Raw genomic sequence first — 16,364 nt, forward strand, 5'->3', positions numbered from 1 at the left:
TATTTATGTACATGTGTAATACCTCAATTAGCGACCGGAGCACCTTGAATACTGTTTACATTGTACGTCACTCTCCTGCATTTCCGACAGCAGTACTGACGTCAGACACTTGTCAATCATTTGACTTTTAGCACCCTTTTAGCCTTATCTGTTTTTACTGTATATATTTTAACATTGATAAAGAGGCTAGTAAAGGCCTCGAAACACATTTGTATTGGCACTACAACAAATGGACTATCTTCCTATACGTCACGGAATGTGAGATTACCAAACGGTTTGTGCCAAAAACCCGTGAAATTTTATTCCTCCCTTCATTGATGTCTCTACATTCGGCTGAGGACCTCTGACTGCCAAAACCCGATTGGCTGCACCGATTTTACATGCTGTTATAGGTGGGTGTGTCCGGAACACAACCAAAAAAGGTGAGCGAGATTGCCCCTATTCTTCATTTAATATTGAAGGGCACTTTGAGGTCATCAGGACTACTATCCCATGAGAAGCTCTGCTTTGTTTTTTCCAGATATGCTAATCCATATCTCCTTCGAGGGAATTCTGGGTAACTCGAAGGGGGTTCTCCCTGTGGTGGTCCTGCAGGGTTCCCCCTGTCCGCATGTTTTTAGTATACAGACATCATAAAGGGTGGTCTCCAGCTCAGTCGTCCCCCCCCCCCCCCCAAATAAGCCTAAACCAGTGTTTTTCCAAAGCCGATGCAAAACTACAACTCCCTTCGACTGTCCGGGCATGCTAGGAGTTGTAGTTTTGCAACAGCTGGAGACATACTGTTTGGAAAACACTGGCCTTAAATCTCTGTCACATCTATAAACTACTTCCATTTTATGTATTTCATAGACAAGGATTGGTCTGAATGACATCTTTAATACTGCCCTCTGTAGGGGAAAGCCTGTCTGACTAAAGCTTCAACCTATTAACTAAATTATTAGCTGTTCACCAAGGGATGGCTAAAGTGGGACCCAGAGGCAATCAACTTAGAATCGAGGCTATATGATTGTGCCAGCTTTGTCATCGAATAGCTTCATATGGTGTCCAAGAACCCTGTGATAAAAAAATAATATGCTACTCGACGAAGGGAATATTAAAGGAACATACTTCCCTAGCCCCAGTTCCCTGCAGCTTCCATTCTCCTGCGTCTGGTCCTCCAATCTCAGCCTCCGAAGCAGAAAGAAAGAAAATCGGAGGACAAGACAGTGGAGAATAGGAGCTGTGGGGGACCAGGGCTAGGTAAGTATGTTCAGTAAGTTCCAGCAGTATATCTTGTTTGTTAGTTTTTTTAAAGGGGTATTCCACTGGAAAACTTTTTTTTATTTTTATTAACTGGTGCCATAAAGTTAAAACAGATTTGTAAATGACTTCTATGGAAAAAAAAAAAAAAATAAATAAACATTTTACCCCTTCCAGTACTTAGCTGCTGTATGATCCACAGGAAGTTCTTTTCTTTTTGAATTTCCCTTCTGTCTGACCATAGTGTTCTCTATGCTGACACCTCTGTCCATGTCAGGAACTGTCCAGAGTAGGAGCAAATCGCCATAGCAAACCTCTCCTGTTCTGGATAGTTCCTGACATGGACAGAGGTATCAGCAGAGAGCACTGTGGTCAGACCAAAAGGACATTCAAAAAGCAGCTGATAAGAACTGGAAGGATTAAGATTTTTTCATCAAAATAATTTACAAATCTGTTTAACTTTCTGGCACCAGTTGATTTAGAAAAAATGTTTTCCAGTGGAGTATCCCTTTAAGGCTGGAATACCCCTATATGACTAATGTACATACTAGAAGTTTTTCCCTCTACACACACACACACACCCATTATATACATGTTTAAATGGCCACTGTCATTTGGAAAAAGTTATGACATGTCCTAGCGATCGGTTTTGATCGGTGGGAGTCTGAGTGTTCAGACCTCCACCGATCAGGAAACTTAGCCAGGTGAAGTCTGCGCTGCCGCACGCTCCTCTTCTCTGTGTCATGTGATCAAAACATGCTAAGAGGGGAGAATTTACAAAGAGTGGTGTTAATCCTTAACTGTTTTAGAGAACAAAAGTTGCAGATTTGCGCCAAATTTATGAAACGGCGCACAGACTTTGATAAATTTCACTAAGGCAACATCTAAAAAAGGCGCAGATTTTGTCTAACCGTCTATTTTTGGTATTGTGCAAAAATTTGGTGACATTGGCACTTTGTAAATTAGTGACCACTGCACAAAGTGCTCTAAATGGATAAAAATAGTGGAAATCTTTCTAACGCAATTGTCGCACAAAAACTTGCACGGACCCATTGTGCGACATTTTGTGCGTCAAACAGAGAAAACAGCAGTTTAAAAAGCTTTAAGCTAAATCCCCCCCCCCCCATAGACTTACATTGCAAATGTGTCCGGCAGTGACAAGGAGTCAGGAGAGAGTGCACTAAACGCAAACTTCTCCTGGCTCGTTCTCCTGATCGGTGGGGGTCTGAACATTCAGACCCTCGCCGGTCAAAACTTTTAAGATGTGGCTAGGATATGTCAAGTGTTCTTCTGAAAGACCGTGCCCATTAAAGGGGTACTCCACGGCCCCAGCATTTGGAACATTTTATTCCGAATGCTGGGTGCAGGCGGTGGGGGTCGTGAGGTAATGGTCACGCCCCTCGTGATGTCATGTCACACACCCTCAATGCAAGTCTATGGGAGGGGGCGTGGGACCGCCACGCCCCTCCCACAGACTTGCATTGAGGGGGCGTGGCATGATGTCAAGAGGGGAAAGGCCGTGACGTCATGGTGCCCGCACCCAGCGTTCTAAACAAACAGCGGGTGCCGCACAGAGATCGTGGGGGTCCCAGATGACCCCCGAGATCAGTCATCTTATCCCGTATCCTTTGGATAGGGAATAAGATGTCTAGGTGGCGGAGTACCCCTTTAAATTGAGACAAAAGGCATCTCTGTACTACCCTGGCACATCTAAGACGTGATGATAGGTGCGATGTATGACTTCAGGTCAGAGATTGGGACTATTCTGGGCCTCCACAGGGATAAATGAATTCTGCTGTAATTCACACCAGACAAGCCGAGGCATACAATTTAGCATACATTTTTAATATAACACAGTCATTCAATGCATCACAGCAGACTTAATAAGCGGGGGATGAGAAGGGAACAAGGTGTCCTGAAGTGCTGACACAGGTACATTAATCTCCCCGGAGCGGCCCTGCGTAAAGGAAACATTGGCAACGACTAAAGCTTTCGCTGGAGCGTCTCTTACCGGAGCTTTTTTGTCGATTGGTTTTATAACAAACTTTTTGTCATTAAATGAGATGTTTCTGATTTCACTCCAAGGAAATCCAATTTTAGGTGTCAACCTGCGGAAAAATAGGAAAGAAAAGGGAGATATTTACAGCGAGATGACATTACATTTTCTGTGGCTGCGGATAAAATAGCAGGGTGCAAGCCGCCAAGTAAATTGCAGAGAGAAACAGGTTTCCAGAATGCCGGCTGCAGAGAATTATAAAGATGTGTTGGCAGCAGACATGGCAAGCGTTTCATTTAGAAAAACCATGGCGGCATCAGATCAAAAAGCCGAATCAGTGAACGTGTCATTTAGCCCTTTTCACTCCAGCAGAGAAAATCTATGAAAATCCTGGTTACTGTGGAGGAAACTTGTTATAGGTCACATGTACAACCCTAGCCGGCTATTAAAAGTTGTCCGAAGTCGCACGTCCCGCCATCAGCCATAATGAGCTTTCCATACTGGAATATTGCAGATAAATAAATGCTGCTTTATCAGATTCCTGATGACTTCAGCAGCAAGAAACGCGTTGTATATTAGGAGTATGCTTCATGACCTTGTATGTGTGGACTTCTATATCTACATATATATACAGCTCTGAGTAGTATGTTGGATATGATGATTTTTTTGTACATAGTGATGGCCGCCTGTTAAAGTATTTTATGCTATACTTTTTTCCACATTTTTCCACAAGTTTTCTACAACTTTTAAATGACCGACTAAAAGTCAAATTTTATAATCTCACTACATCAGCGCTTGCTACCTACATACCTGGCTGCCTAACTATGTACATTTTTTTTTAACCTAGCTGGCAACCTACCTGCATATCTGACTTCCTTATCTACCTACCTAGTTAACTATTTAGCTGGCTACCTACCTAACTGCCCTTTAACTGTGCAGGACACCAAGGAGGGCATTATTACAGTTTGTGGGCTTATGGATGGAAAGATTGTGTAGAGGAGGGGACGGCACTGGAAAAATGTCTGACATGTTTGTCCTGAAGATGGTAAGAGATCAACATGGCGGTCTGATCCGGACAGAGAAGAAAAGGAAAGAGGACGCCGCCGATCAGAAAAGACGTAATTGTGAGTCCCTTGCTGTAACTGTAATCACTTATATGGTATACACATCCTGTGTACAGCTGATATCTACCGCCATATGGTCCTGTATATAATCACTTCTATTGTATACAGATCCTTTATAGTATACTGGTCTGTGTATAGTGGTTAATACAGTACAGTATGGCGGTATTATCCAGTTATTGTGTGGTGGTATATATTTACTCCTTGTATACTGGTATTATTGGTCATAGAATTTTTTTTTACCTACCTTAAAGTGTTTCTTAGATATATATAAAATGTAGTTTAATTTTGTGTGTAGGGCTGGTGGAGGGATTTGGGTAGAATAGGGGCAGAAGTGTGACCAGCAGCAGAGCATCGCAGGGGGCCCTTACTTTTTTTGGTCCAGGGGCCCTGAGTGTTGTTAGTCCGCCCCTGCTCACCAGCAGAATAGTGAGTGCAGCTCTGGAGTATAATACAGGATATAATTCAGGATCAGTAAAGTAATGTATGTACACAGTGACCCCACAAGCAGAATAGTGAGTACAGTTCTGGAGTATAATACAGGATACAAAACTCAGGATCAGTACATGATAAGTAATGTAATGTATGTATACAGTGACCTCACCAGCAGAATAGTGAGTACAGCTCTGGAGTATAATACAGGATATAATCAGGATCAGTACAGGATAAGTAATGTAATGTATATACACAGTGACCTCACCAGCAGAATAGTGAGTACAGCTCTGGAGTATAATACAGGATATAACTCAGGATCAGTACAGGATAAGTAATGTAATGTATATACACAGTGACCTCACCAGCAGAATAGTGAGTACAGCTCTGGAGTATAATACAGGATATAATCAGGATCAGTACAGGATAATGTAATGTATGTACACAACGACCTCCCCAGCAGAATAGTGAGTACAGCTCTGGAGTATAATACAGGATATAACTCAAGATCAGTACAGGATAAGTAATGTATGTACACAGTGATCTCACCAGCAGAATAGTGAGTACAGCTCTGGAGTATAATACAGGATATAACTCAGGATCAGTACAGGATAAGTAATGTAATGTATGTACACAGTGACCTCACCAGCAGAATAGTGAGTGCAGCTCTGGAGTATAATACAGGATATAACTCAGGATCAGTACAGGATGAGTAATGTAGTGTATTTACAATGCTACTACTCACCCTTATAGTTGAGTGTGTGTTCAAAGTAGTATCTAAGCTTTACATGTAAAGATTTGTATGTAAGAAGAAATCGTGAAAAAGTGAGGTAACCACGTACTTACTTATATAATCAGGATCAGTACAGGATAATGTAATGTATGTACACAGTAACCTCACCAGCAGAATAGTGAGTACAGCTCTGGAGTATAATACAGGATATAACTCAGGATCAGTACAGGATAAGTAATGTAATGTATGTACACAGTGATCTCACCAGCAGAATAGTGAGTACAGCTCTGGAGTATAATACAGGATATAATCAGGATCAGTACAGGATAAGTAATGTAATGTATGTACACAGTGACACCACCAGCAGAATAGTGAGTACAGCTCTGGAGTATAATACAGGATATAACTCAGGATCAGTACAGGATGAGTAATGTAGTGTATTTACACAGTGACCTCACCAGCAGAATAGTGAGTACAGCTCTGGAGTATAATACAGGATATAACTCAGGATCAGTACAGGATAAGTAACGTAATGTATGTACACAGTGATCTCACCAGCAGAATAGCGAGTACAGCTCTGGAGTATAATACAGGATATAACTCAGGATCAGTACAGGATAAGTAATGTATGTACACAGTGTCCTCACCAGCAGAATAGTGAGTGCAGCTCTGGAGTATAATACAGGATATAACTCAGGATCAGTACAGGATGAGTAATGTAGTGTATTTACAATGCTACTACTCACCCTTATAGTTGAGTGTGTGTTCAAAGTAGTATCTAAGCTTTACATGTAAAGATTTGTATGTAAGAAGAAATCGTGAAAAAGTGAGGTAACCACGTACTTACTTGTCATCATGTTCATAAATATTAAGACCTAATGCATCAACCCCGAGCCAAAGTTCGGTCCCTTTTTTATTCTTGATCTCAAAGTAATTGACACCGTACATCTCCAGATCCTGGGCAATCTTCAGGTACTCCATCATAGAGTCTTCCCTGCAGAGACAACAAAGACTATTCGTTTAAAAAGATTGTATCAAGCATTAGTCGTACAATCCCAACCATAAAGGAACAGCTACTATACTCACCTAGATATTACCCATTGTCTCTGGATAGTTCTTTATTATTCATTGCTTCTGATTTACATTCAAATATATTTTTCCTCTTTAATATAAACACAGTGTTTTTCAAGCAGGGTGCCTCCAGCTGTTGCAAAAGTACAACTCCCAGCATGCCCAGACAGCCGAAGGCTGTCTGGGCATGCTGGGAGTTGTACTTTTGCAACAGCTGGAGGCACACATGTTGGGAAACACTAATAACATATGATGAGGTCTCTGATCTTAACCCCTTAAGGACAAAGCCCATTTTCACCTTAAAGGAGTACTCCGGGATAAGAAAACTTCTACCCTATCCTAAGGATAGGGGATAAGTTTCAGATCACAGGGGGTCCGACCGCTGGGCCCCCCCGCAATCTCCCATACGGGGCCCCGTTAGTCTGCGGCAAGGGGGCGTGCCCGACCCCCGCATGACACAGCAGCCATCACGCCCCCTCAATACATCTCTATGTGAGAGCCAGAGCGCTGCTTTGGGCAACCTACACCTCTGTCATAGAAACGTATTGAGGGGGCGTGTCGGCTCCCATGTCACGCGGTGGTCGAAACGCGCTATTTCGGCAAAGAGCCGAAGGCCCCATACGGGAGATCGCAGGGGTCCCAGCGGTCAGACAACCCCCCCCCCCCGCGATATGAAACTTATTCCCTATCCTTTGGATAGGGGATAAGTTTTTTGGTCCTGGAGTACTCCTTTAAGGACCCGAGCATTTTTGCACATCTGACCACGGTCACTTTAAGAATGAAAAACTCTGGAATGCTTTTACTTTTCCTTTTCATTTTGATTTTGAGAATGTTTTTTTCGTGACATATTCTACATTAACATAGTGGTAAATTTTCGTCGATACTTGCATCATTTCTTTGCAAACAATCCCAAAATTAAGGACCAATTAAGTTTGAAGTGGATTTGAGGGGCCTTTCTGTGAGAAATACCCCTTAAATGACCCCATTATAGAAAGTGCACCCCTCAAAGTATTCAAAATGACATTCGGAAAGTTTGTTAACCCTTTAGTTATTTCACAAGAATAGCAGTAGAGTGGAGGAGAAAAATCAAAATTTGCATTTTTTACACTAACATGTTCTTGTAGCCCCAATTTTTTTCATTTTTAAAAGTGGCATTAGGAGAAAAAGCCCCCCAAAATTTGTAGCCCAATTTCTCTTGAGTATGGAAATACCTCATATATTGACATAAAAGTGCTCTGCGGGCTCACAACATGGCTCAAGAGGGAAAGAGCAACTGTGGGATTTTTGAAAACTAATTTTGCTGAAATGGTTTTTGGGGGGTATGTCACATTTAGGAAGCCCCCATGGTGCCAGAAAAGCAAAAATGAAAAAAAAAAAAAAAACTCACACGGCATTGTATTTTGGAAACTACACCCCTCAAGGAACGTAACAAGGGGTAAAGTAAGCCTTAACACCCCACAGGTGTTTTACGGGTTTGCGTTGAACTTGGACGAATTAAAAATGTGATTTTTAACACTAAAATAAGTGTTACTCCAAATTTTTCATTTTCACAAGGAGTAATAGGAGAAAATGGACCCCAAAATTTGAAGCCCAATTTCTTCTGATTAAGAAAATGCCCCACATGTGAACGTTAAGTGCTAAAATGGACAGAGGTGTCAGCAGAGAGCACTGTGCTTATGACAGAAAAGAAATCTAAAAAGAAAAGAACTTCCTCTGTAGTATACAGCCGCTAATAAGCACTGGAAGAATTTTTAATAGAAGTAATTTACAAATCTGTTTAACTTTCTGGCACCAGTTGAATAAAAAAAAAAAAGTTTTCCACCGGAGTACCCCTTTAACTGTATTGATCAGGGTATATGACATGACATTTGCTTATTAATTTCATTAATTTATTAACTGTGGACCTCTAGCTGTTGAAAGACCCATTTAAGGGGTACTTCAGAGAAATAAAAAGGTTTCAACTGATGGTAGAAAGTTATACAGATTTATAATGACTTCTATATAAAACCTTAACCCTTCCAGTACTTATTTGCTGCTGTATGCTTCCAGTAGTTATTTGCTGCTGTATGCTCCAGTCTGACTACAGTGCTCTCTACTAACACCTCTGTGTCAGGATCTGTCCAGAGCAGGATAGGATTGCTATGGGGATTTGCTCCTGCTCTGGACAGTTCCTGGCATAGACAGAGGTGGCAGAAGAGAGCATTGTGGTCAGACTGGAAAGAACTACACAACTCCCTCTGGAGCATACAGCAGCTGATAAGTACTGGAAGGATTAAGATTTTTATATAGAAGTAATTTACAAATCTGTATAACTTTTTGGCACCAGTTGTTTTGAAGTGTTTTTTTTGCCTCCGGGGTACCCATTTAAAGGGGGCTGTCCAGGATTAGAAAAAAAAGAGCAGATTTCTTCAAAAACATGCACCACACCTGTCCTTAGATTGTATGTGGTACTGCAGTTCAGTTCCATTGACGGAAATGCAGCCAAGATGCAATACCACTCACAACCAGAGGACTGTTTTTGGAAGAAATTAGTTTAGTTTTTTCTATTCCTGGATAACCCTTTTAACGGCCGGAACATAGTAAACTAGTCAGACCCCACTTAAATCCTGCAAAATGACGTTAATATGTGCAGAAGAAGGTATGCTGACATATAGCGCCCCCTACTGGCTGCAGCCCTATCAAATTTAATGACCGGAACATAGTCAAATAGTGACTAGCGCAGCAGACCAAATCTAAATCCACTACGGCAGACTTGTTGAAGGAATTTGTGCGACTGAAAATGAGTTCCGTTCACCTGAAAGTAGATATTTCAGATCAATTAGGACAATTGCCGACATTTCTGCTGCATGTGAATCCACCCTAAAAAGACTCATCATATAAAAGACTAGTACTCGTGGGTTGCAAATGTTAAGAAATACTAGATTTTGCACGCGGAACGTCTATGTTCTCACCGAGTAAGGCAAGGTTTTCCAACCAGGGTGCCTCCTGCTGTTTCAAAATTACAAATCCCAGCATGCCCGGACAAACTTCGGCTGTACAGGCATGCTCAGAGTTGAAGTTTTGCAACAGCTGGAGAAACCCTGGTTGGGAAACACTGGAGTAAGGGTACGTGCACTCTCCGGAACATCCGCTCTGACGTTACATGTAAGCAGAGTCCGATTGATTTTATTGGAATTATGTTGCACTGATCACACGGTGAAATTTCAGGGCGGAGGTTTCTACCACAGAAATCCCGATTCCATAGTCTGCAGAAAGAGTAGACTAGTCTATTCTTTCTGCGGATTCCGCTGGGAAATACATTGCTATGAGATGGCGCATTTCTGAGCGGCCCTAGCGCTGGAATGTCTGCCTGCGTGTTTTTTTAGGCGGACAATCCGCACATTTTTGGCTTTGTGGTAGATATCTCACTGGTACAAACTAGAGATCTCATATACATAGAAGGCATCAGAGCAGTGTTTCCCAACTGGGGTGCCTCCAGCTGTTGCAAAACTACAACTCCCAGCATGCCCGGACAGCCTTCGGCTGTCCGGGCATGCTGAGAATTGTAGTTTTGCAACAGCTGGAGGCACCCCGGTTGGGAAACACTGCATCAGAGTGGTTATAGATATGAAGCTGGCATGTGATGTGTACACAGTAACCCAGGCAGTACCTTAGCATGCTCCTGTGCTCTTCGTGCCAGGTCTGTATTCTTTCTTCCCATTGTTCTTTCGTCAATTTATGTTGTTCCAAAACACTGAAGAAAATAAATGAAACAATGAGCGAACGTTCTTTATAGCAGGGTTCAAGCCGAGGGCATAGCCAATATATTCTTGGTGAAACAATATCATATTTGCATAGATAAATACAGTGATTGCTCTCCTCCAGTGGTGGCAGATAACATACCTACGTATAAGACTGCAGGCTATATCCTTATGTCACGGTGATTGTGGGGTTATGCTTTCTATTTTTTTTTTTTTTTTAGGTTAAAGGGGTACTCCGCCCCGAGATATCTCATCCCCTATCCAAAGGATAGGGCATAAGATGTCTGATCGTGTGGGGGGTGCTGGCGCTGGGGACCCCCGCGATCTCGGCTGCGACACCCCAGACGTCGCTCGGCGGCGGACGACTGGTGATGAGGGGCTGAGGCTCATGACGTCACGACCACAACCCCTCAATGCAAGTCTATGGGAGGGGGCGTGACAGCTGTCATGTCCTCTCCTATAGACTTGCATTGAGGAGCGTGGCCGTGACGTCACAAACCTCCGGCGCTGCACCAGACGCTCTAAATGAACGTCGGGTGCAGCAGGGGTGCCTTTGGATAGGGGATAAGATGTATAGGGGTGGAGTACTCCTTTAAATTAAAGAAAAAAAATATGTATATTAATATATATCTTAAATATAAATTTAAAAAAAATTGAATTTTTTTTATTTTATATATAATTAATTTTGCAAACTGGTGCAGTCCTACTTTGTTTTTTTATTAAAAAGGGTTCCCCATCAATAAGTTAAAGGGGATATCCAAGGAGCAAAAATACACCCCGACTTTGACTTCTGAACGTCTCAATTGGCCCCCCGCCCCCTCTCATGTTGGAAGCTATACTTCTGAGATGTGCAGGGAATGGAAGAAAGAGCTGGGGAGGAGAACAGATAAGCCCCGTTCACACTACAGGTATCATCCTGTAAAAAAAAAAAAAAACAGTTATTACTCCCGCCAAAAAGTCCTGAAAACGTCCGTGAAAAAATCCCATTCATGTCATGTGATTTTTTTGAACATCCTTTTGCATCAGTTATGTCCGTTTTTTACTAATGTCAGTTATTTTTGCCAGCACAAAAGACGATTCATGTACTAATTTTTCGTCTGGCCCAAAAAGCGGTAAAAAAACGGATGTTAAAATTTAAACATTGAAGTCTAAGGGAACCGGATGTTCAAAAAAAGCATTCGTTATCAGTTATTGTCAGGTTTTTTAACATCCGTTTTTTTGTACTGAGCATATTCAGTACAGCTTTAAAAAAAAAAAAAAAAAAAAAATTATTTAAAAAAAAAACTTTATAACTGATGATAATGAATGAACAACATCAGTTTTTTTAAAGAAAAAACCCATTAAAAATAACGGATGATGGTCAATCAGTTATAATCCGTTATTACCAGTTATTGCATTCGTTTTTTTTTTCCATCTGTTATTGTAAAATAACGGCAACAAAAAAGCAGGATGATACCTGTAGTGTGAAAGGGGCCTAAGACCTTTTCTGCTCCCTTGAACGCCACTTTAAGGTGTCCTGCTGCCAAGACCCCAGCGATAAGCTACAGTATTTGGGGGAACCCTGCGGCAAGTGTTGTGTTTTTAGTGTAATGTGTAACTGTATGTCTACCTCTTGATCCAAGCTGATAAGTGAAGTCTCTATGGCTGCCTATGTGGCCCCCACAATGTCAGGGTTTCCACTACTGAAGTCAAGAACACACAGGGACAGATTGATTGCACATGCACCAGAAACCTGTGATATTCTGAGGCAAACATTGGCTTACATGACTGCCACCACATTTTAGAATGCATTTTTGACATTTTCTTAGACAAAAGAGACAAGGCCTCTGTGAAAATCAACATGACTTTGGTGAAAATGTCTCTCAGGGTACTCCCGGGAACCAAAACCTATTCCCTAGCCACAGAATAGGGCATAAGTGTCTGATCATGGGGAGTCCGGATGCTGGGACCCACAGTGATCCCCTGTATGGACCTCTGCTACTTACCATTCCTTGGCGCACACTAAAGCCCCCCAAGTGCAAGTGACGGGCAATCACCAGGCCGTCACTGAACAGGCCGTCACTTGCGCCAGTCTCGGAGGGCGAGGGCCGGAGGACACAGAGGACTGGTAAATATCAGGGCCATATATCTGAGATCAGTGGGGTCCGACTGCTGTGGATAGGGGAGACATTCAGTTCTCTAGAGTAACCCTTTTTTTTTATATTTCGTAAATATGTTAAGAGTTTTCATACAAAACAACACAGGATATAGCCAGCCATACAGGTAAGGCTGGGTTCATATAATGTTTTTCCCCATACGGGAGCGCATACGGCAGGGGAGAGCTAAAAACTTGCGCTCCCGTATCCTGCTGTCTGCGGTCCTGTATGTAATTCATTTTAATGATCCGACCAGAGTGAACAGGTCAGCTCATTTTTCCCCATATGCTGTTTCCTACCGGACCTAAAACCGTGGTTGACTAAGGTTTTAGGTACGGTAGAAAACCACATACAGGGAAAAATTAGCCGACCGCTTCACTCCAGTCGGCTCATTGAAATACATTACATACGGGACCAAATACAGCAGGATACGGGAGCGCAAGTTTTTAGCTCTCCTTTGCCGTATGGGCTCCCGTATGGGGAAAACGTGATGTGAACCCAGCCTAACTAAAGTAACCCTTTAAGATGCAACACTGTGCGCTGAAAATGCACCACAATTCTGGCATTGTTTAAGCAGACTAATTGTTGGCCTAACTAAACAATCTAAAATGACAACAGATTTAACCAGCCGCATAATATCTCTATAATTGTGTCAAGTCTAAGTTTACACTGTAAGAATTAGACAGTAAATCTCAGCTAGTCGGCCTTAGGCTAGGTTCACATTAATGGTCCGATCGGCTTTTTCTTGAGCCGATCAGACCCTTAAATGAACCCTGGTCGGGAAACACTGCTCTAGCTGTACAATTCTATACTTTTTTTTTTAAGTATAAAATCGCATGAACTCGACTGATGCAAAGAAAACACAAGTGATCCAAAAAATAAATAAAAATAAGAACCAAAAATGTACACAACTTAGTGCAGATATTAGTCGGAAATGCTGTAGAGACTTTCTGCAACAATTCTCAACTGTGTGCACTGACCGCAATAGGAAGCAAAAATCCAATGCAACCCTATCCCATGCAAACTGGTCTCTGTAGTCTTCCAGGCATTTTGCGTGAAGGCACCCCCCCCCCCCCCCCCCCCCACACACACACACCTAGAGGTATATTTTATCACAGGCTGCAAAAAAAGAAAAGCTATCAAAAGATTTTTTTTTTTTTTTTTTTTTATAAAATACCGGAAGAAAATATAGGACAGCTAAACTGGTTCACAGATTGCCTTTCCAGCCTGTGCTAGTTACCTCCAGCTATTGTCTGCAACCTTGGAGAGAGTGCACACCACTTATTCCTCTAAAGGAGGACATGTATTTACAGATTCCATTTGATGTGTATTGTCTGAGAACACGCGAATCAATACGGTAGAACAAGAAAAATGCCGAGCCATTCAATTCATCAGAAGAATGGTATGAGATAGCGGCTTCCGGTAAGGGCGTTATGTAGTAAGTGTCACGTCTCGTCACTTACCGCTGAGGTAACAGGCGGTCATTGGCCAGGTAACCTGGCTTGTGGACGTCTTTGCTGTAATCTCCGTATTTGGCCTGCACGGCATAGGAGGCCAGCAGGACGGCCGTCTCGGGGGGACAGTAGATCTCGTCGTTTAAGATCGCTTCTTTAACTTGCAGAAAGAACAGTCTCTGGGTTATCTCCTGAATTAATTCTTCGGATACGTCCTCTGGGAAAAACTTCGCTCGGAACTTGAACTGCAGGGGGTTTTCTTTCCGGACGTCCTGCTGAGTCACCTGAAATTCAATTTAAGGAAGGTTACTAAACGGGCATTGTCATTTGCAAATAATTTCTACATTATGTAGATAATATATACGGTATATTATATATATATATATATATATATATATATATATATATATATATATCGCTATATCTCTCTCTAATATATATATATATATATATATATATATATATATATATATATACACACACACACACACACACACACACACACATATATATATACACACACACAATTATATATATACACAATTATACACACACACACATACATTAAATAAATAAATTTAAAAAATATATATTATATATACATACGCACACAGTTACATATATATTACTGTATATGCCGGCGTATAAGACGGCCCCCAACTTTTACAGTTAAAATAGAGTTTGGGATATACTCGCCATATAAGACTACCCCTCCTACCGCGATGTACGGTACCTTGTATTTCCCCCAACATTAGGTAGGCATCATGTTCCCCCACATTAGGTAGGCAGTATAGTTCCCCCCCACATTAGGTAGGCAGTATAGTTCCCCCCACATTAGGTAGGCATCATGTTCCCCCACATTAGGTAGGCAGTATAGTTCCCCCACATTAGGTAGGCATCATGTTCCCCCACATTGGGTAGGCAGTATAGTTCCCCCCACATTAGGTAGGCATCATGTTCCCCCACATTAGGTAGGCAGTATGGTTCCCCCCCACATTAGGTTGTCAGTATAGTTCCCCCCACATTAAGTTGGCAGTTCCCCCACATTAAGTTGGCAGTTCCCCCACATTAGATTGCCAGCTCCCCCACATTAGGTCGGCAGTTCCCCCACATTAGGTCGGCAGTTCCCCCACATTAGTAGGCAGCTCCCCCACAATAGTAGGCAGCTCCCCCACAATAGTAGGCAGCTCCCCCACAATAGTAGGCAGCTCCCCCACAATAGGTCAGCAGTTACCCCCCATTTGTAGGCAGCTCCCCCCACATTTGTAGGCAGCTCCCCCCACATTTGTAGGCAGCTCCCCCCACATTAGGTAAGCAGTCCCCCACATTAGGTAAGCAGTCCCCCACATTAGGTAAGCATTTCCCCCACAATAGTAGGCAGCTCCCCCCACATTTGTAGGCAATTCACCCACATTAGGTCAGCAGTTTCCCCACAATAGTAGGCAGCTCCCCCCACATTTGTAGGCAGCTCCCCCACAATAGTAGGCAGCTCCCCCCACATTTGTAGGCAGTTCCCCCACATTAGATTGGCAGCTCCCCCAACAGACATACAGCTTCCAGCCATATACAGTGTATGGCTGCAGGCTGTATGTCTGTACTGGTCTGCCCCCACAGTGTTCCGATCACCGCTCCTCCGGCCCGGGTCACCATCTACTGCTATGGCCTATGGACCATAGCAGTAGGTGCCGGGACCGGGGAGCGGTGACAGGATCACTTAAGACCGGATCACTTAAGGTCACTCACCAGGCCCCGGTCGGCGTGCTTCCTCCTGCGGTCCTCCTGGTCCTGCGCTCCTCTGCCTCTATGGTTGTAGGCACGTGACGTCACTGACGTCCCGTGTGTACAACCATAGAGACGGAGGACCGGACCGCAGGAGGACCGAAGGAGGATCGCAGGGGGACGCCGGGGAGTGGTAAGTGACCGGCGGACATCCTTATGTCCCGAAAAGATTTTTCGGGACACAGGGATGTCCGGGATAGGAATACCTATGATTATCTGCCCAGGCCGGCTCCCGTTTGTGGCTGCAGGCGGGGGCTGGCCACAGCAAGTAAAAACTTATACTGTATACTAAAAACCAGGGGGCCTCCAGCTGTTGTAAAACTACAACTCCCAGCATGCCTGGACAGCCTTTCCTATCCCGGACCTCAATACCCGGCGTATAAGACGACCCCCGACTTTTCAGAAGAAAATTCGGGGTTAAAAAGTCGTCTTATACGCTGGGATGTTTTTTAGCAGATGTATGCTACAAAGGAAATTCCTTTCTTTTTGAATTTCTTTTTTGTGTTGTCCACAGTGCTCTCTGCTGACACCTCTGTCCGTGTCAGGAACTGTCCAGAGCAGGAGAAAATCCCCATTGCAAACCCTTGCAGTTTTGGACAGTTCCTGACACCGAGAGAGGTGTCAGCAGAGAGCCCTGTGAGCAAGACAAAAAAGAAATATAAAA

The 16,364-nt window shown here is 43.0% G+C and overlaps 1 protein-coding gene across 4 annotated transcripts in view; it reads right to left on the reverse strand.

Annotated features, from left to right (window-relative positions):
* Positions 1 to 16,364, reverse strand: part of RDX (radixin) — a 125,336-nt gene that overhangs the window by 35,776 nt on the left and 73,196 nt on the right. For all 4 annotated transcript variants that reach the window (XM_056561681.1, XM_056561680.1, XM_056561682.1 and 1 more), the window contains 4 exons: positions 13,931 to 14,205; positions 10,242 to 10,325; positions 6,369 to 6,515; positions 3,251 to 3,347 (listed from right to left, as the gene is read on the reverse strand). In XM_056561681.1, coding sequence (XP_056417656.1) covers positions 3,251 to 3,347; positions 6,369 to 6,515; positions 10,242 to 10,325; positions 13,931 to 14,205 — 603 coding nt within the window. The remainder of the gene's footprint in view (positions 1 to 3,250; positions 3,348 to 6,368; positions 6,516 to 10,241; positions 10,326 to 13,930; positions 14,206 to 16,364) is intronic.

This window comes from Hyla sarda, chromosome 2 (genome assembly GCF_029499605.1).
Source record: "Hyla sarda isolate aHylSar1 chromosome 2, aHylSar1.hap1, whole genome shotgun sequence".
Taxonomy (NCBI): domain Eukaryota; kingdom Metazoa; phylum Chordata; class Amphibia; order Anura; family Hylidae; genus Hyla; species Hyla sarda.